Source organism: Aptenodytes forsteri, unplaced genomic scaffold (assembly GCF_000699145.1).
Source record: "Aptenodytes forsteri isolate BGI_AS27 unplaced genomic scaffold, ASM69914v1 Scaffold116, whole genome shotgun sequence".
In the NCBI taxonomy this organism is placed as follows: domain Eukaryota; kingdom Metazoa; phylum Chordata; class Aves; order Sphenisciformes; family Spheniscidae; genus Aptenodytes; species Aptenodytes forsteri.
In genome coordinates, this window is record NW_008795491.1 from 1,325,332 (window position 1) to 1,346,950 (window position 21,619).

Here is a 21,619-nt window from a genome sequence, read left to right on the forward strand (position 1 = left end):
AAAGGTTTAAAAATAACTTCATTTTCACACGCATGCCCTTCATCACTAAATTTAAAACTTTCCTGCTCTTAATGCAACAGTCTGGTTCTGATTTTTACTTCCCCAGGAGCAAGATAGTGCACTTCATTGTTAAATTTTTTATTGTGCTTCTAGGTTGCACTTTCACTGCACCTAATTTAAGCTCCAATCTAGCAAACACATGCTTAAAACACATGCTCACAAAGAAAATAGGTCTACTGTGCACTGATATTCAAATACTAACTACGTACTTCACTGCTTTCCTGAGGAAGATCCAAAACAAAATATGTACACCTCTGCAGAAAATTATTGTTTCATTCTATGGAATTTCTAAATGTCCTGGTTTCAGCTGGGATAGAGTTAATTTTCTTCCTAGTAGCTGGTACAGTGCTGTGTTTTGGATTTAGGATGAGAATAATGTTGATAACACACCGATGTTTTAGTTGTTGCTGAGCAGTGCTTACACTAGCCAAGGACTTTTCAGCTTCTCCTACTGCCCTGCCAGCGAGGAGGCTGGAGGTGCACAAGAAGCCGGGAGGGGGCACAGCCAGGACAGCTGACCCAAACTGGCCAAAGGGACATTCCATACCATGGGATGTCATGCTCAGTATATAAACTGGGGAAAGCTGGCCGGGGAGGTGTAGCCGCTGCTCGGGAAATGGCTGGGCATTGGTCAGCGGGTGGTGAGCAACTGCATTGTGCATCACTTGTTTTGCATATTCATTTATCATTATTATTATTTTCCCTTCCTTTTCTGTCCTATTAAATTGTCTTCATCTCAATCCACGAGTTTTACCTTTTTTCATGATTCTCTCCCCCATCCCACTGGGGGGGAGTGAGTGAAGGGCTGTGTGGTGTTTAGCTGCCTGCCGGGTTAAACATCAACAGTCCTTTTTGGCACCCAAAGTGGGGCACAAAGGGTTGAGATAACGACAAATCTGACCAGAGCATGTTAAAACAAATTTGTGGTAAGCATTCTTTATTAGGTTAATATTCACTGGTCACAATGTTGATTTATCTGCTCTGAGTTGTTGTGCTTGTTCTCAGAGTTGTGTTAGGTAAGACCTTACTTGCTGTCTATGTTCCCTCTTGTGCTGTTCATCACCTCTGGGGGCTGGATCAAGGATATCATTTTGCTGCACTGTGTAACACTGGCTTATGACATGATAAAATTACTGGTCGTGAGACTAATCTGGTATTTCTACTCAGCATTGCCATCATCTCCATACTTCTTTACACTCTTTACCTTTCCTCCTGGGAGAGCCAATCTATTGGGGAGACAAGCGGGGTACACTTTCCCCTGCTCCTTCACCTTCCCCTTCTCCTCCAGGCTAGTTACAATAGCTCTTGAAATTTTGAATATCCTTGGGATGTTATAAAACCTACGAGTTTTACCTTTTTCCCAATTCTCTTCCCCGTTTCTACTGGCGGTAGTGAGTGAATGACTATATGGTGTTTAGCTGCCTGCTAGGTTAAACCACGACACCAAAAAATAGTATCTATACTTAAATATAGATTATTTTGATCATAGTCACATTTCATGCAAATGTAGAGATGGGTTATACTCTGTTAATATCTAGCAGAAGAGTTTAAGATCCAAAGTTTGCTACTCAAGGCAGAGAATAGAATTGTTTTCCCAAAGGTGGAAATTTTCATTTGAATAGGGAAAAAAAAAAATCATTCTGTGCCTGGAGTTTAGTCAAATTAATTCCTTGAAAAAGCTTCAGATTAATCAAAATTATTCCCAAGAAAATAATTGTTTCAAATCAATTCCCAAAGAATCTAATCGTGAAGTATCAATGTCCTAGAACCAGATTAAATAACAGAAAGTGTTACTGTTACATTATTTCACTTACTTTTGCAGGTATTTAGTCATATTCCCTTGTAACATAATTTCTGAGCAGTTGAGATTTACTTGCACAAACGTTTACAAATATGTGTTTTGTCTCATATTGTAAATCTACCATGTACCGTTTATGCCAGAGGCATTTTTGCATCTGTCCAAATCAAAGAACAAAAACATTCTCGTGCTGCATGTTTGTGTACTTCTAGCTGTTGATTTGTCTGCGTGGGAATATCTGTCTGCATTGTTGTATCAGTGCAACTCCCACATGTATACTCTTACTGCAAACAGCATCCTCTCATGGAATAACTAACATGAAAAGGTCACCAGTCTTTCCATTAAGAGTTTTCGTACAGAAATTTACACTGGTATAGCTATTATTGCATAAATTATTGTGGCACATTTTTAGAAGCCAGCAAACCCTGAAACACTAAGAACTATAACAATAAAAATAATGGCTAAAACCTAGGTGCAGCTCATTCAACCAACCACAAGTAAGTAAATGATTTGAGTTTGAAACATATCTGATCAAGTCTTGGTGGAAAATATTTGAAAAAATACTGGTGTAAAAGATGTTATTGATAATGGGTGAATTCAAGGAGATTATGAACATTTAGGAATATTCTGTGATGGAACAATGCTCAAAAGACATTCATTGTAAATTATTGGCTGAGCTTTGTTGAACACAAGAATTATGTGCGGAAATAAAGCAGTGATACTAGGGCAGAGTAAAACAAAGCAGTCAGAAGTGGTTAAAAACAATACATTTAAATGAATACAAAAGCAAAAAACCCAATGTCATCTGGCACTCCAAAAGGCAAGGGCTCCTGAGGAACTGAATATAGAATCTGTAGGCTTTTGTGAAACTATTGAAATTTCAGCTGGTAACTCTAACAGAGATCTGTAGTGGAGCCCATGTGTCTGTCTTATAAATTCCACTTATCTCCTTTTACCCATTTTCATCTGATGTATCTGGTTAGCTTGGCCAACTCACAGTTGTGGGCTCTCACAAAAACGGCAGTGATGTTCAAAATACAAAGAGGGAGGCCGTATCTTCATGGGACGCTCCACTGGTCGCAACAGGAATGATGGTTTTACAATGCACAACCACAGCAAGATTGTCTTGAACATTACTGCAGCGTATTCATATATACCTCTAAACTCTATCTCTACAAAATGTGCATAATTAAACCAATTCCATAAAGGGAAAAAAAGGGGTAGTTTTTTCCTTTCTTAGGTAAAAAAGATTTCCTTTTGTAACTGACACTTCTATTTAACAGCTGCATAGGTTTCTATTAAGATATTTTCCATGAAAATTTCAAGACTGACAGATCTCTCAAGAAACGGATAGTTGAAGGCTGATGCTTAATAATTATAATACATACTCCTCAGGGGTGTGTTAGTACTCTATATCTTTCCCAAACCCTTTCTCTGTTTCGCAGTGTTTTTTCTCATCTCAGTCATGCTTTCTTTCCATTCCACTACTATCTTAATGTTAAAAGTGCCCTTTTGCTTCTTTCTCTATTCAGTGCTAGTCTTAACTATTCTCCCTCTCTCACGTTCTGCTCTTGGCTTTGTTCTCCATCCTTTCATTTATTATTCTCCACTGTACCCTAATTACTTATATTGCTCCCAAGTTGTAGGTTTGTGTTGTAAACAGTGTTCAATCCTTCTTTGCCATCTTCCTTTCTTCATTTACTTTCCTTACCTTTTCTCCTTTGGTCCTCTGGAGACCTTTACTTCTTTTAACAAGCCACTATAAAGTGACTCCCTATTCATTTGATGTTTTAGCTCACTGAGTTTATACAACTCAATGCTATTTCAAATACATTAAGCTGTTTAGTGGCATTCTTCTTTGGTACATCATCTTCTTTTTCTTTAAATACTCCCAAGCTAATGGATTGCCAATTAATTAGAAATAGTTAATCTTCGCAATAGAATAAACACTACGTGTTTGTGTCTCTTGGGGAGCTCCTAAACTAATTTTTATGACTGTGTTGTTAACCGTTCTCACTACTTGGCAGCCTGTCAATGGAAATAAAAGTTCAATGAGCAGATATCCAGGCCACAGTTTGCAGAATGTTTTCTTTGAGCAGGGTGCTTCTGCACCCGCTGTCCTTCCCTTCCTTCACTGCTCATTCCCAGGCTGCGCTGTCTTTAAGGATGCCAGTTCTGGGGGTGATGCAGATGATTGATCTTCACCAGCATAAAGACAGATAAAAAACTAGCACAAACACTGATTTTTTTTAACCCCTGATTGCTTTTGACTTGGTTTGTTGTGGGAAGCCCAATGTGCCAGCTTAACCAAGCAAGAAGCAAAAAGGAAGGAACTATGGCAGGGAAGCGTTTGAACCACTACTGGAGGAGTATATCTCCTACTGACTCCAAACCGAGGGAAAAAAAGATGAAAGGAAGGGGAACAGAGAGAAAAGAAAAGAACCCAACACTGATATGGCTATTTAGCATGTGTTATGCACAAGATAAACCTGGTTAAAATGATTTAGAAGAAAAGGTAGCTCTCAAGGAATGGTTACCATGATGCAGGTGTTAAATTATTCATACCTGCTGAAGTTGGTTCCTCTTCAATTGAGGCTGTGCAAAAAGTTAGGGGGGGATATGGAAGGGGAAGGGGAGGGAAGGGAGAGAGAGAAAAAGAGAGATGAAGAAATCCAAATAGTGCTAATTGTTATATTATTTACGTTTTCTTAATATATGAGCAATAAAACATCATGAAAAAAAGTTTATTCTAAATAGTTTGATCAACTTCAGTAACAGATGTTTCATCTTCGTGGAGAACTAAGCTAAAATGAGTTAAGATCTTAGCTTACATTTATAGCATTACACTCTTAACCTTTCCCTCTAATGTAGCTAGTAGGATAGGCCCAATACTGTAATAGCAATGCTCAACAGAAGAGTTTCAGTTAACTTCCCTGCAGTCAAATTCACTGCCAGAGCTAGCTGTTGCTGTTCTTAAGGTAAAGCCTTCTAAAAAATCGACTGCAGGACCCAGTTATCTGGTTAGCTAATGAAGACTGTTGTCTGATGACACAGCTAAGCCAGCGGCTGGTTAGCAGTTAATGAGAGGCACAGTCCACATCTTTTTCCCATCTCTGCATCCTCCACCCCTTCCGTTCCCTTCAGTTTCTTCCCAACTTTGTGCTGGCAGTAATGATTTAATGATCCTGAAATTAAGTAGTCAGGGAGCAAAAACGGCAGTTTTTGGGTTTTGTTTTGTTTTGTTTTGTGGCAATAGATAACCATTAAATTGCCTTAAGTTACCATCAGAAAGCACCTTTGACTGTAGACTATCTATTACCTGTACATTCAAAAGAAAGAAACAGATGTATTCACAGTAAAACTGTATTTTAAAAGTACATCAGTGACCTAGTTCTTTCTCTCCTTGCAGTCAGTATGTTTTATATACACATGCATCATAAAAACAGTCTTCTCACAGTCTTTCAAAGTTTTCAATGACAGAAAAAGTAGCAATCAAGTGTTTCTCACTTGGATACTCTAAAAGCACCTAGAAGTCTGACAGGACTCTCCATATATGTGATATAGAGACCCTCTTAAGATACTAAACACAGGTATCCATACTTTTATTTTTTCTCTTTTAAGGAGTGTCCTCTACCCGTTGAAATGGAACATTCTTCTGTTTGATTTCTTGCAGAATCAGTTCCATACAAACAACACTCCTACAGCAATGGCAGACATTGATCCACCCTGACAGCTTCAGAGCTTGCACTTGGCATGGATAAAGATTTCAAACATTTTCTCAAAGATCAGTGCATGCTTGGTAAACTGACTTCTTTCCCTTCAGTATCACTCCGTGTATTATGTTGGGAGAAATTAGGAAAGGAGCAGGAAGATCTGTCCTCTGTTTAGTGAAACTTTGTCAGACATAGCAGAGGCCTTGTCAACAGACACCAACTGCATTTGAGACCAACTATAAAGCTTGGTTAATTCAGTACAATATTCTATATGCAACTGTACGTGACAATTAATGCTGGACACATCAGTTATTTCTAATTGCAGAGTAGCAAGGTGTCCTTTTGGGGGCTGTCAAATCCAATCGATAGAAAATAATGAATTACTGTCTGAAGCACCAGCGAACTATCTTGTCTCTAACTAAAGTTTCCTGAGGTAAATAGGTGATTTTTATTTATACAGCTTGGTGTTCAAATAAACACTTAAGATGGCTACATTACAAGAACAGTACATTATGAAACGCGTAAGCTAAAATGACCTAAACAGGGTATTTAACAGGCTAACCCTTCCCTTTTTTAACTCCTCATTTAGTGTCTAGACGTGTGTTTTGAAACTAGATGAATCCATTCTGAGCTGTATATATGTAGAGATCACATTAAGCTTTTAAGTTTCACAATAACATGTTCTTTTACTGCATAATTACTGAATTTAAGTAAAATGTGTTTGTAACAGTAGAGGATTTCAAGACAATGAAAGAAAGAAGGGAAAATACCACCCTACTGTTTCTAAATTGAACTAATCAGATACATCATTAGTTCAACAACAACATGACAGCTGATTCCACAAAAAGAAACTGAGTATTTAAATCTTAAAAACAACAGAATCAGAAGTAAATAAACAAACTACAAACTAAGTCAATCAAGCATGTTGTAATTTCTCAAGTTACCAGTGGCAGAGAGGACGACTACACAAACAGAACAGAACATGAAAGTTAGTTAGATGTTCCATTATTAAATTTTACAAATACCCAAAATCTGTATTAGCTGCAAGCTCAACTGCTGCTTGAGCAACAAATAATTAAAAGTACTAGTGACTGTGTATTAAAACTGGTTAAACAAAATTGTCCAATTATACAAAGAATATTCATTCCAGTAACAATTTTTTTCAGACTGCTATTTGAAAAATATTCTTAAACTTAATTATTGGGATGAATACCAGCATTAGCAATTCAAAAATGGATTCTCTTATTCCTCTGATGGTTGTTTCAGTGGAACCACTCTGCACTTAGGTACACGTCTAAATAAAATAGGATAGCTGAATCTCAGCTGAAGTAATCATTCAGATGTCAAGACAGCTATGCCAATAATGTTACTTTTCTGATTATTTAATTAATTTTGACTATTTGATTGCTAGTTTAGGCTCTTTCAGGAACAGAATATGTTCATTTCTTGTCTGAGTTAGACTAGAGTTAGTTAGAACTGCTTTTGTAAAATGGAACAGACCTAGTTCTACTTGTCAAAACTAGATTTCTTAACCCTAGACAGAAATTAAAAATGCATATTAAAAATAGATATGAAAATGCAGTTATGGACTTGTTTGTACTTCATGAACACTTTTTTAAAAGTCAGATGAACTTATTCTCTTGCTATATGTGCCAGGACTTCTTTCACGCCCCCATAACTTGATAAACCGTGTTTGAAAAAACAGCCTTCAGTAAGCTATTGAATACTCTAAGAATACACTATTTTTGCTTTATCATGCCAGCTCAAATGCGATGTCAGCACTCTGCTTTCCACTCGTTAAGTAAATGCACTAAATTGCCACACCAAAAATTTCCTACACAACACCACTTTTTTTTTCATCAGCAGTGATTTAAAACTAGAAGTTATTTTTAAAAGCTATTTATACAGTGAGTCATTTCCATAGTAATTATCTGTAATTTGCTTTCTTTACTTATTTCAGAGGGGTGGAGAGGGAGTAAGCTGGAATTGCCTTGCTCAACTGAGGTGGCACAAGCTGGTGACTCACTACACTGTGTGGTGGATCACCATCAGCCTGGCTTTCTCCTTCTGACTCCAGAGCAGCGAGACTTGCATAGAGGAGCCAGGCATTTGACAAAAAAGCCCCCAAAACAGCTACAGACATCCCCAAGTTATGGTCTGATAACAGCATTGCATGTCCTTAAACTGTAAATTACCCTGCAGCTTTAAAGCATTTTCAAGAACATTTTCTTCCTGTTTTAATGCATCATTGACAAAATATAATAAGATATATGGCAGCACAAACATTAGTTTTTACCTTCTTAGAGAAAAGCTGATGCTCACTTTGAAAACTTAATCATGTTTTCCTTCGAGGTGAATAACACTGCACGGTATTAGCGGGGAAAAAAATCCAAGAAGACATGGGCAGATCTGGAAAGCATATACCAGGACATGTATCGTCCAACATAGTTTAAGAGAGATAATGTAAGAAGGCAATGCTTGGAGAGTATCTGAATACCTGTGTCAGACTTCTGATTATTTCTGTTACAAAGGTAGAAGCCTTGACAGCTCTGGGAAAAATCTGAACTTTGAAGCACAGGAAAGTTGAGGGAAGCAGATTCAGTGTAACAAGGTGCTATATTATATTATGTATTACGTCACATTACATTAGTTTTGTGTTTATATTAAGGCTTGTGCTAATTTTATATTAATGTGAAATATGTTTGCCTTTAATGTTCAAATGAAACATAAGACTCATAAATAAAAGAATAAACTTAGATATATGACATTATCTCTATGGAAAAGGCTATGCCAGAGCTCTACAAAATTATCCAGATGAACCACCTGTGAAGAGCAGAATCCAAGAGCAAATAATTTTTTTCTGAATGCAACATCAAAAATAAATGATATACCCCTCAGCATCAAATCTCAGGGTCTCGGAGGACCTGCATGCTACCGCAACTGACCGACTGACTTCCCAAAAACTCAGCATCAGTCATTAAGAATGTGATTTTAATGCTACAGATGTTTCATTGAAAATACGCGCTTAAGAAGTCTGCCTCTTCACGCACTCCCCATTCAACAGACTTCAGTTCATTTTTCCATAAACTGGCTCAATCTTCTTTGGTTCTCAACATGGCCCTGTGGGCACTATTGGCATGACTGATGAGGCAACCCATCGTCAAGCAAAGAGCTGAAACAAGCTGTGTTTCCACCAAAGCCCCCCTTGCACCCAACCTCACTCTGTCCCATGCTGTCAGGTTAAATGTGCTAAAGACACAGCTCAGATGATTAACGCTATCTCACCAACTCGTAACAACTAACTCAACCAACTCAGCTGGCTGCCCCTGCAACAACTGATATAAATAATCATCACCCCTAGTTATAAAGAGGGGAAGCAAACCCTAAGAAAACCAGATTGTTTTCAAGATGCGTGAATGTGAGATTCTGGAAAATGCACCATTTATGCCAGTCGGTCAAAGATACATCTGTCTGTGTGAGTAAGAGGTTTTTATCTCACAGTTTAAGAGTGAGGTTTGGCTTGTTCTCTTATAGTGTGTTAATTGTAATTGTAGTACTGGGTCACCAGCACATTCTTCACCATTCACAGGCCCTTGGGAACAGCAGTGCCTCCTTCTAGCTTCAGCTGGCTAAGCTGTGTTTGCAGCTATTCTTGAAAAACAAAACAAAACAAGAAGGAAGACACCAGGCAACTCACTAGTGCATGTCGGTAATAACTCACTATGAACTGATAAAAGTCTGCTTGGATGACAGATGTTAAATGGAAAACAAAGTCATTAATTAAGAAGCCATGGAAATGCCTGTGGCACTTAAGAGAGGAAACCTATCACTCTGCATAGGTTTACATCCACTTAAGCACTTAAAATGTATGAGGAACTTACTCTTTCTTCTCTTCATTATTTTATTTCAAGAAACAAATTTCTAACAAAAAGTGTGTATCTGAGCAAAATTTCAGATGTTATTAAAATCTAGAATACTAGTGTCTTAAAATGACAGTGTTGGAAATGCCAGTAGAGGTGGTTAATTCATTCTCGCTAGTCTTTATTTTCTAAGCATCAGGGCCTGGTGCTGAATGAAAACGTTTAAATATGAAATAAAAGATTTAGTTAGGTGAAATTCTACATTTTGCAGAAGACAAGATTAGATAATGATTTTTGTGGTTAGTGCCTTCACATTTACAACTCTGTAGAACAAGGCAGTCAATGCAGTGCCCACTGAGCCTAGTATTTGGCAGGATATTCTGCTTAAGGAAAACAGCGTAAAAAGATTTGGTTTTAAAACAATTATTCAGTTCTTAGTCAGTTGCAGCTCTTGCCAAGGTTTCAAGTGCTGCCAAAGGCACAACAGTACTTAAAGCTGCAATTCTGAGACCAGGAGTAGTCTGTCATGACTTGAAATATCACACAATTTTACATACACAGACACATACACGTTGCCATATGCAGTTTTGAGAAGATGTGCATGTTCCAAAAGAGCAAAGAATGTAATCAGAAAATATGCTAGCACTTTTATGTACAAAACCAAGTGTACTCAAATAACTGACTAAGACCATAAATCAGTGTGCAGTAGTCTTTGCTTCTTTAGATTTCTAAGAACATTCTCCAGCGTCTAAATGCATAACCTTAAAATTGAATACTAAAAAAGGCTATAAAATATAGTTATGGTTAAGTAGGTACCTGCTAGCATCTGTTAAACTTATGGATGCAAAAACCTATCCAGGATATCCCCATAGTTACACACAGAAAGCTTCACCTTCCAAGCCAAATAATTTGATATTTTCATATTTCAGTCACTTGCCTTAAGCTTTTTCGCTTGGTTGTTTTTGTGTGTTTTAAGGGAAATTTGACCACCTATTCTTACGTGAATGGAGAATTTTAAAATAACATCATACATTACACTGCAAAGTAATAATGATGATGATGATAATTTTTATTTTATAGATATTCTCCCTCTTGGGAAAAAAAACCACAAGCCACAATAAAAGCCCACTCAGATGCTCACAGTGTGTTGCAGTCTGGTTTTGGACTTGTACAGGAGGCTGGATTAGCTCTCACTGCAGATGTGTACCCAAGTACTTGATCCAGGCCAAGTCAAAGGTACTGGTGCCATGCCAGATATACCATTCCTTTGTATTATGGGCTGAAAATGTGTTGCATCTCAATCCGCAGATGACAGAGGCTGACTAAGAGGGCAGTTTGATCTGCTTTTGAGAACGGTTTACTCAAAGCGGGGAAACTCCTGGCACTTGCTCTCTGTACAAGGGAGGAGAGCAAGGCTTCCTCAAAGGTACAAAAATTCAGGCTGAAACAAAGTGGGACTGAGATAAGTAAAGGTTGAACAGGGTTTGAGCATCACCAAATCTTCCACCAGAAATAAAAGGGTAGAATTACTACCATACTACGTGACAATATCCAATATCCAATATCCAATAGAATGAGGAAAGATTCAAAAGACAATAAACAATGCTCAAAACAGAGCAGAAAATAGTAGTTAAGACAAATAAACCCCAACTGTGCATGGTCCTGTAACATCAGATTCCAACTTTAATGCATGAATTTTCTGTGACACTATTGTGCCATTTCTTACCCCAGACTAACCTCAACCAGCCAGTCTCCTGCCAGCAAATTATGACCAGATTGACCAGCTTGCCTCACTGAAATACATACTAGGAAGTTCAATAAACACACAGGAAAACCCAATGACTTTCAAACCCTAAAATTTCAGGACAAATATGTAACCTGCAATTTTCAGTGCTTTCCCAAATACTTTGTGGTTTTTGGCAAATTTTCTGACATGCCAGTTACAAAGATTGTACTTCCATCCTTTCTGGGGAAAGAAGCTGTGTAAACCAACAAAGAGACAACAATTTTATCATCGTATGAAAAGTCTTTAGATTGCATCAAGACGAAAGGAAAAGTACTCAATAGTCACTGTTTCACAGAAAATACTCTACAACATACTAAACAAAACCGCATAGGACCAGGGGCGTACAGTTCTCAGTTCAAATGCCTTGCTTGGTTCATAGGCCCTACAGAAGAACTAACTTTTTTTTTAAATCCAAGTCTATAGTACTCTTTTCAGCATGACTGAGGGCCGGCATACTGCTTTACTGAGATAATTTCCATGCAACACAATCTTAATCACAGAAAATTTGAGTTGTAAATTGTATGACGTGCCAAGAGGAGAATTCAAAGGAGCAGACGGCAGCTAAAATGAAGGATGTGGTGTTAGAGGAGTCCCATGCAGGGAGACATACTGCTTTGGTGAAGTATGTGTTTTTAAGCTTTTTTTAGTAACTTCAGGAATAAGGAACAGGAAATACCCCACCATAAAGCTACATGGCATGAATACAGGTATAGAAAAGAGAAGACTTGAGTCCTGGTGCAAGAAAGACAAAGCAGGTGTTTTTGAATGAATAAAACTGTATTTCGATTGCTCAGGTAAATTTTGGAGACTGGAACATACTGTTTAAGGAATGATTGACATACCAGTATTCACTTCTAACTTTTCTGATTGGGCAGAAACAAAAGAAGGTCCTATTACCTTTGTAGCTAATACTGGCTTTATATTTAACTCCAGTACAACCGGAATAAATACCTAAATATATTTGAATCCATTAGTGTTTAATATTGAAAAATATATGTTGAAAAATATGTATGTAGACTGTGGCAAAACAGTGGCAATAATGTCCAGCTTCAATAAAACACTGCCCTCATCTAGATCTCAAAGAATTTATTACCATATGTCTATGTTAGAAACAGCGTCAATGACTCATAGAAAATATCAATTTATCTAAGGATATCTGCAGAGGCCATACTGAACCTGGACCTTTTCAAACCTAGCACATTGTTCTGTCCCAATATATGAGCGACAAAGAAACTTACTTTAAACCTGGGGCAGTTTGAACACATTACTGTGACCTAGACTGGTTTTACTGAGCATGCGAGGTCCTTTGCTGACAACTGTATCTCAACGAACAGAAATGTCGAAAGAGAAACATGCTTAAACGTAGGTGTAAAAACAGATGTTTTTCTCTCTTGCTAACACGAACATGGTTTTGTTGTATGCAGACATACGCAAGAGATAACACGGTGGTATGAGGTAAAAAACTACCGCTGGTGTGAGGTTTCTTTAATCTTCTCAGAAATGCTACATTTTTCCCCTTAATCTGTCATCTACATACTATTCTTAATTTTTCACAAAATAATTAAAATTTGAATACTCAAGGCTTTTTCTCATGAACAAGTGAAGATAATTTACATTGATTTTTCTTTTATCTTAATGAATAAAGCCACTAGAAGTCAAAAGTTTATCAGCCTCTCTGACTTCACCCCTGTAAGAAGCATTTTCACAGCAGCCGTCAGTCAGCACTCTGGTGCTCCTCCACCCCTTTCAATTTTCATTAGTGTAAGAGGCAGGCCTATTGATTTTGAGCTGGGTTTTTTTAAAGATTTTTTTCATCCTGACTATATGGATTTTCTGAAACCCACCTCACTCCTACTTTTCCATGCGTTCCTCAGAGCAGATTTATTAATTTTCCGTGCACCTTCCATCAGAAGCAGAGTTCTGTGTTTTCAGAGGATGCCTAGCACCCTCTCCAGTGGCTGCATTTCAAAAGCAATTCCAACCAGCACCTCCCACCATGAGAAATAAGAGCTGTCTGTCTCTGGCGAGCTGTGTTAAACATCTGTCCTTAATTCCCTTTGATTTTCCCTCTTCCATGCTGCAAACAGATGGCAAAACCTCTCCTTGCGTCACCCCCTTCCAACTTACGTTTGGTGGAATCTAGAGCACTTCTACACACTCTTATCTCCACTGCACGCTGTTGCAGACCATCACAAAAACAAGGATTACTATTCATATAAGCTGTTCTCCTTGACACTCGAGATGTCGCAAACGCTTTTTACTTGGTTGGTTCAGGTCAGAATAATGTAAATCAATACCTTGATCCTTTCTTCTGGATGCAGTAATGCCTTGTGTTCTTTGTAAAAAGGCGTACAGAAATGCAGGGTACACACCAAAGCTGTATGGTGCTCTGAACCACTGAGTACAAGACCTGTAGCCTTACCTCTTATCTGCTGATGTGGCACTTTTGTTTGGGCTGTCAAAGTGCTCACCATTCTGGATTCTGGACACTGGACAATATGTAAGATTTTTATATTTTTCTTGCAGGGCCAGAGAGGCTGTGGAGTCTCCCTCCTTGGAGATATCCAAAAGCCATCTTGACATGGTCCTGGGCAACCAGCTCTAGGTGGCCCTGCTTGAGCAGGGGGATTGGACCACAGGACCACCAGAGGTCCCTTCGCACCTCAACACTGCTGCAATTCGGTGAATCGCATTGTGTTTAAAGAACAATCAACAGAAGGGCTGTGCAATGGGAGAGAAACAAAATATATTTCTACAGTTAATCAACTTTTTTTCCTTAAAGTATTTGCCACCTTTCAATCTCTTTAGATAGCGACCTAACGTGCATTTTGTGACATGTTGACTGTCATACTATCATTATTGAAATACATTACATTTAAAGGATAATTACAATGACAGTGATGGAAAAATCCCTACTGCTTCCATAGTCTTCATTTCTAATGTTCAAGGTAAATACATTTAAGTGCTCTAAGTGTATGTTTCTGGAGATCGGGGAAAATGACAGGCAGATACTCACATACTTAACTCAGAGGAACTACCGAGAAAACCTTGACTGGAACACGATTGATTTTCATTACAGTTAGGTGGATGAAGGAAAAAGAAATTACTAGCTTGTCTTCTCCATCATTAATTGCTTTCTTCAGGACAGAACCTGAAGAATAATCTTTTGGTGGGTATTTTTTTCCCCACCTAATGGAAAAAAAAATAGTATATATTAAGCAGAAGTGAGAAACTTTGTATTTGGGTCAACCTAAAACTTTCATGCTTGTAGTGAAATACTTCATCTTAATTTCAACCCTTTTAAGAGACAAAATAAAACCCCCAAAATTTTAAAACACTTGGAATATTTTTTAAAAAATTCAAAATTAGACATCAATAAACATTGTCTCACAAAAATAAAAATGAAATTCATTAATATATTTTCATGATTAATTTCCCAAGTTTTTAGGTTAAACCTTTTTCTGTTAGTTTGTAGGTCAAACATTTATCTGTTAGTTTTTAAAGTAAAAAATTCCTTCTGAATTTAACTCACATTCATGAATAATTTGCATGGCCCCCATGGCATTTTCCAGTTAATATTAATGCAAAAAAAAGTTCATTTTTAAAGATGGTGATTGCATTTTCAGTTGCTCAGCTTTATACAGCATTATTAACATTAACATGAAATAGTATCTAATTCCAGTATCTAATAACAAAGTAAACTTGAAATAATTCCACTGACTTAACTAAAAGACAAAAATTAATCCCACAATATTTTGTCAAACAAAATCAATTTTTTTCCTCTCCAAAACCTTTTTTTCACTAGGAATTTTATGATGACTTCACTGAACAGAAAATAATCCCCTTAAGGAAATTTGCTAGAATATTAAATTTTAAATTAAACCATGTGTTTTAAAGTCTATGTTAATTACTATGTACAGCATTCTGCAAGATCTTTCTACATCAAAGATTATTATGACTAAATGCAAGATATATTCAAGAAATAGACATAAAAAATAGTAGTCATGAAATATTCATCTGGTGAGCAAATTCTTCTACTTCATAAATATTCCATGTTTTAACCTAGTGAATTTTAGCCATGACTCTGCATTAAAAGGACAAAATGACACACTATATATGTAAAAAAAAAACAACCCACACATATACACATACATAGATGCCCTCCTACTGTAGGGTGATAGAGCAAAATGTCTGATTGCTATCTGCAGTCAATGACTAAAGTGAAACAGCCAATATTTGACTGAATTTCCTTCACTTATGTATCTTCTTATTGATTCTTTGCACCACACAAAGGTCTTTACATGAGATTCGCTTTATAAATGTAAAAGTGACTGACTGAATTTATTGTCTCCTGGTGACCTGGAATAAATCAATCAAATACACATTTATATTACCTGCCACTGGCTGTGCTTCTTTTACTGTACTATCTTGCAGTTTGAGAATTTTTAAATGCTCCCTCACACCACTGAGGGACAAATCAGACCTATATAATACAGACAGAAACTCCACTGAAATCACTGGAGTTTAGTCTAGCCAGGACAAAATCCGAGCTTACAACTCCAGGATAATTAATTCCTCTGTAATTAGGTCAAGCTTTCCCAGCAGAAAGTGATCATATAAATTTTGCTACCATTTTGCCATGACAAATGCACACCTCAATGAGTGAGAAGCTTAAAGAGGTTCCAGCTGTTTTCTGAAACATAAACGTATTATAGTGCAAAAATCTTCAGCCTTCACTCTGCATCTGGCCTCACAAGTCTGGGGAAAGTCAGTAGTTGCAGGTCTGCGGTTGGCTACTGTGCATCAAGGCGGTCAATCAGGTCACAGGAGAGGGGTTTTTTTTTGCTTTTTTTATACTGGCAGAAGCTTCGTGCTCCTCAGCGGAGAGGACAGATCAATTTAATAAGCTTTCTTTTCCTTCATATAGTCTTATACCTGATTTACCAGGCAACTTAAAAAGTGACAGTCACTTTGGTGGATTGAGGGACTTGGTAAAAACTAAGGAATGGCAGATGTTGTTTCCTAATAACATTATGGAGGAAAGCAGTTAATGGTAAATCCATGTTATCCATAAAAATTGAAACAGCAAACTGAAAACAAGCAAACCAAAACGTTTTCTGTCCATGTTTCCTCTCCTTCATCTTCTAAAAGTCCTTTTGCCTTTCTTAGTCACCTTGAAGCCTTTAAAGGGTACTTCTTGTCTGTTTTCTGTATTGTTTGTTCTGCACTGCATAGTGACAAGTGCGATGTTGGGGTTTTTTTAAATAAAAGTCCAAATTACTTTCCAAAAATCTCCTGATGGAAATCTTGCAAATCAATTAGACTTTTTACTGGCTATAAACTTCCTTGTTTTGTTTTTTCTGTATGCTGTATACAACTTCAAGTATGATATTCCATGAATAAGTGTCCCAAATTGTTTGAATAACTACTGTGGTTTGGGGATTTGTTTCCAACCTATGATGCTAGTTACATTAATTCTTTAGGTTGTTCATATATCAAACTTCTTCCAGCTCTCCCATGCCAAACCGGAGAGTGAATAAGGTTCTCATAAGCCTTTCAAAAGGATATCCCATAGATGTCCTCTGGTCTGCATCACCTCTTGCAAGTATGAGCCTGTTACCTGCTGCTGCTCTGCAATAAAATTGTATTTACAGGTTGCCACCACCTCTTATCATTATCACAGGTTGCTTTTTCCTTTATCTTTTCAGTAAGAATGCCATCACCATAATGCCAGTTGTACCTGGTGTTATGTTAACCAAGGATACATCTGGACCCACAAAGAGTCCATGTTCAGGAACATCCTCCAAAAATGTGTTGCAGGTGGTCAGAACAATCCAGAAGAATTTATCATTTCTCGTCCGGTTTTGTTTAGGGCACACTATATTGGATAACAGCCAGTACTAGTATTTGTTTTTAAATAACTACTGAGGTTGTCCGGGGTAAAAACAGAACCCTCAGTTTATCCCGGACACTAAGCTGCTGATCAGTTCTGGTGCATTTCAAAATACTATGGGGTTTCATACTGCTCATCCTTTCATTCATCAACATTACTACTGGAATATTTATGGGAAACTTTATTTCTACATTCAGCTTCTCTCTGGCTGCTCATCACATTGAATTACACAACCTTACACTTTGTTCGAATGCACACACCGCACTCTCCCCGTCTTTCAAGTTGGGACCACTGTTGATACTGTACTCTGCACAGTCCTATGTACAGCTTGCAATATCCAGTTGCCTACATGACAATGATTCTGCTGTATGATTGCATGCCAGATTAATATCTTTTCTCGCTCCATGGCTTTCTCATCAGCAATCTATATTTACCCACTGATCAAAGAATTATTTTGCTGTGTGTCATACAGTCCATTTTCCATCATCTCACCCACTCCTTTTCAATATTAGGAGATTCCTGGATATAGACACATAATAGATCTTAAAAAAACCCCATAAAAATTAGTTTACTTCTTCTTATAACACTGCTAAAACAGATTTGGATTAAGGTATCCAGTTCTTGTGTCTACAATTCAGGAAAGACTTGAAAATATCAAAGATGGAGAAAATTATCACCTCAGAAATGTTACCAGAACAAGAAACACTAGAAATAATCAGAAATAAGGGTTAGAGAGTTCTGTTACTCAGGTGATGGAAACATAAATAGAGAAGCACCCGAGCACTATTTACATATAGAAAATAAATCTGATGCTGAAAAGCTTTTTGCTTTCTTTTTAAACACATTGTGCTGACAAAGATAACAAAGTTCAGTAAATGGGAGACATTCACCTCAAAACATGAAGTGATGTTTCTAGATGAAGATGTAACTGTATATTGTACCACAGTGGTAGTCAGGTAAATGGTCAGGAAAAAAAATTACCCTGAAATATGCATAATTGAAACAACGGCATTTTCCAGCTACATTTAGAGCAGAGATTGCCAACTAGATCAGCTGGGCTTCTCTCACCTCCTCAAATTCCCTTCTCTAAAATCCCCTCTTCTTTCTGTATATATCACATTTGGAAGCTTCCTGAGAAATGCAAAGCTTTAGTCTGACTCTTTGGACTCCATGCAACAATATTTGCGTGTGATGACACACTGTGATTTACAGGAGGTCATACTGTATTTCCTAGTGATCTGTTCTGGTCCTAACGTTGATGAATCCTCATAGCCAATCAGAAATCCAAGTCTATTCAAGTTGCATGCTTGTGAATAATGAACCCTGAACACTTGTTAAAAATTTTGCAGTGCATGTATATGTAAAAAAAAGAAATCTTTAAAAAAAAAAAAGTACTATGAATGTGCTTCAGTTCTTTGGAAAATGCTCAATTCATCAGTTACTAAATGCACTGTTTCTTTTGTAACTGTAGTTACACAAATAGTGTGGCATGATTTTGTTTACCATACAACCCCATAAACTGAGCATATTTTTCTACTTTCCCTGAAGCACAACACCTGTACTCTCAGCTCCTCTGTCACCATTTTGCCCTGACAAAGGGTTTGAGGACCCTTCTCCAGATTCTTCAACATTTTCTGTATTCCCAAAGAGTGGAAATGTGTAGTTCTACAGATTACACATGCCACTTACTAATCAGCAAAACTTAATTTTCCTAAGTTTCACTTGAACTGTGGAATCAGTTCCCTCCCCTTCTCTTGTGCTACTACTCAGCTGCTTTGCTAGGCCGTTTTGATTCCTTTTAATCACGCTCCCTTCATCACTTTGTTCTCACCAGGTAGGCCATTGCCGTTACGTTTCACTGTACTGCACTTTGGATTTCTATTAATCACATTCTCTTTGCTGCTCCAGTTCTCACCAGGCAGACCATTGCCACTGTGTTTCACGTACCACATGCTGGGTAAAGACATGAAAAAAATTCTGTGTTTATAAAGCTAAATTGTCTCCTTCCTATCCAAATATGGTAGTGAAGACTGTAAAGGCACAAACAAACTAGACTTGTTAACTCGCACCCACAAGTCCCATCTCCTCTCCCACTCAACCAGTAGACTTCTCAGGTTCCAGGAAGACCTGTACCACCAAGCTAAGTGACTTCAGCGCAGAAAATGTAGTTTTCTTCTTGGACAGGCAAAAGGTATTCAGTAACATCACATGGTTCTATGTCTCACAGGACAATCAGCCCTATAGAGCTGAAGTAGACAAAATTTGCAAAGGCAGGCAAATGGTAGGCAACAAACAGGGCTGTGATTTAGGGCTGCCAAGTCAAAGAAGAACAGTGGAACTACTATGGACCATTTTTGAATGAACACAGCTCATGAGCAGCATGGATACAATACTGCTTGTTACAGACAGAGTATGAAATTAAATTCAGTGGCAAATGAAATTATAAAAAAAAATGCTATTTAATTCAATTCTGATCAACCAGATTATTGTAGTTTTAATATTTCCTTTCCTAAACAAGGGTCGGATATTTCTCTAAAAGTATTGCTATCAGTTTGATTTCAGCAAGGCCAGACAAGAACTGTGTAATTTAATTATTTCTGTATTTAACTGTAAGGTGCATGAAAGAAATGCTTAACACATCCCGTAATTCTAAACGGTATCAAGATTCATAGTCTGCTAGCTTAATATTCACATTCCTTATTTTAGAAAACTTTTTATTTCATGGTCTTTGGGTATTCATATATTCAGTTGCAATACTTGAAACATAATTAATCTATTTAATTTTGGATTACTGATTCTTTGAAAGTGCTTAGGTCCCTTCTTCCACCCTGAGAGGGCAAGTGATGAACATACTGATGTTTTGGAAGTATCCACAACTTGCATTCAAATTGATATATTTAATTACTTTGTTTATGCTACATTGATCAGGGTCTGTTGTTTTAGTATAACTAAGACTGATCCCAGTGACACCACTAGTGAGGACAAAGTTAATCCACTGCTTACTTTTGTTGCTGACTTAGGCTAATGTATTGTTCAGCTATAAGCAAATGACTCCTGCAGATGTTTCTTATTTCATGCCAGGAAAAGCAGAAGCTGAAATTAAATATTTTCTTTTTATGACCATTATAGTTCCCTTTATAAATTATAGCCCATTCAGTCATATTTTTGAATAAATCAAATGACACTGACAACGCAGTTTTCCTATCTGCAAAAATTAATCTTACAAGACCAAATTCTGGCCTCATTAGACTGTTCATAATGAATAATATAACTGATGATTAAAAAGCTGACCTGACTAAGAAGGAGAGGAAAGTAATAAGAATTTTTAATCAAGACATACCTCTCTCTCTCTCTTTCAACAAGAGTACATTTGTACTTAAATATGTTGGCACGTCTCTGCCTTCATATTATTTCACACCCTTACTGCCCCCATCTTACTTACACATGGAGAAACCCAAGAAGACATCTTCAAGAATGTCTTTTGTTTAATCTAATGCCAATTCAAATTTACTTTGCCATATTCAGAACTGGATATGGTGTTTTATATTTCTAGACAGTAGTAATCTAATACACTGAGTTTTAGCTGTTAAAAAATATTTTTCTTACTTGTTTCTCAGGGCTTTAAGGTCTGATCCACAATCATAATTCTGTTACAAGCCTTGATCTTACCACTGCCTGTGCATACGCAGATCTTGTGCCAGCATAGGGCTGCAACGACTTCTCAGGACCTTTGCTCAGGCATATCTATGTAGCTAAGAATCCCCACTAATGATGATAACTCTCTTTGCCACAGTAGGAGTGTTATTAATTCATACTGTCCCAACAGCAGAAAGCTGGTTAATGTAGTGGAAGGACTCATCTACCATGAGAACAGGGTTTTTGTGTGCAGAGCTAAACACAAAAAGTGGTTTTGCATATCTGAAAATGGTGTGTTTTGGGTTTTATGATGCCTTTTAAACAACATTAATACTTAGACAAATATATTCCACTGAGTATGTACTCACTGTAGGTTCTCACCGAGAATCTAATTTTCACCTTAATTAAATGCAACTTATAGCTTTGTGCACAAACATCTCGGAACTGAGCTTTTCACTCTTCCTAAACCTCTAGTCACTGCAATTGGTGAATAAACTAGGAAATAAACATTTTTTAATGAATGCATATGTTATTATCATGCGGGAGAAGAACTGGACATGAAAGATCTCAGTTCTCCTGTTCAGGTACATTTCTAATAATGTACTACCTTTTCCCCAGCTTCACCCTTTCTTGGCACTTACCATTCATTGCATCTCATGGCACACCGTTTCTGGGATCACGACGTCTCTGTCTTTGTCCATCTGACATACTGTCAAAGCACATGACTGTTCACCACATCTTGGCAAAAAGCCTTGGTGACACCCACACAGCAAGACACTCAATGGGAAGCAGCATTTGGATGTTGCAACTGAACAACTTTGCAGACACTTTCTTTGGCCTTCCCAGTGCAACCTCACAGGCAGTGTCCCTCTT

General features: G+C 37.4%; 1 protein-coding gene across 1 annotated transcript in view; it reads right to left on the reverse strand.

Annotated features, from left to right (window-relative positions):
- Positions 1-21,619, reverse strand: part of EDIL3 (EGF like repeats and discoidin domains 3) — a 196,374-nt gene that overhangs the window by 149,605 nt on the left and 25,150 nt on the right. The window contains exon 3 of the mRNA XM_009281597.1: positions 4,424-4,453. Within this exon, the coding sequence (XP_009279872.1) occupies positions 4,424-4,453 (30 nt within the window). The remainder of the gene's footprint in view (positions 1-4,423; positions 4,454-21,619) is intronic.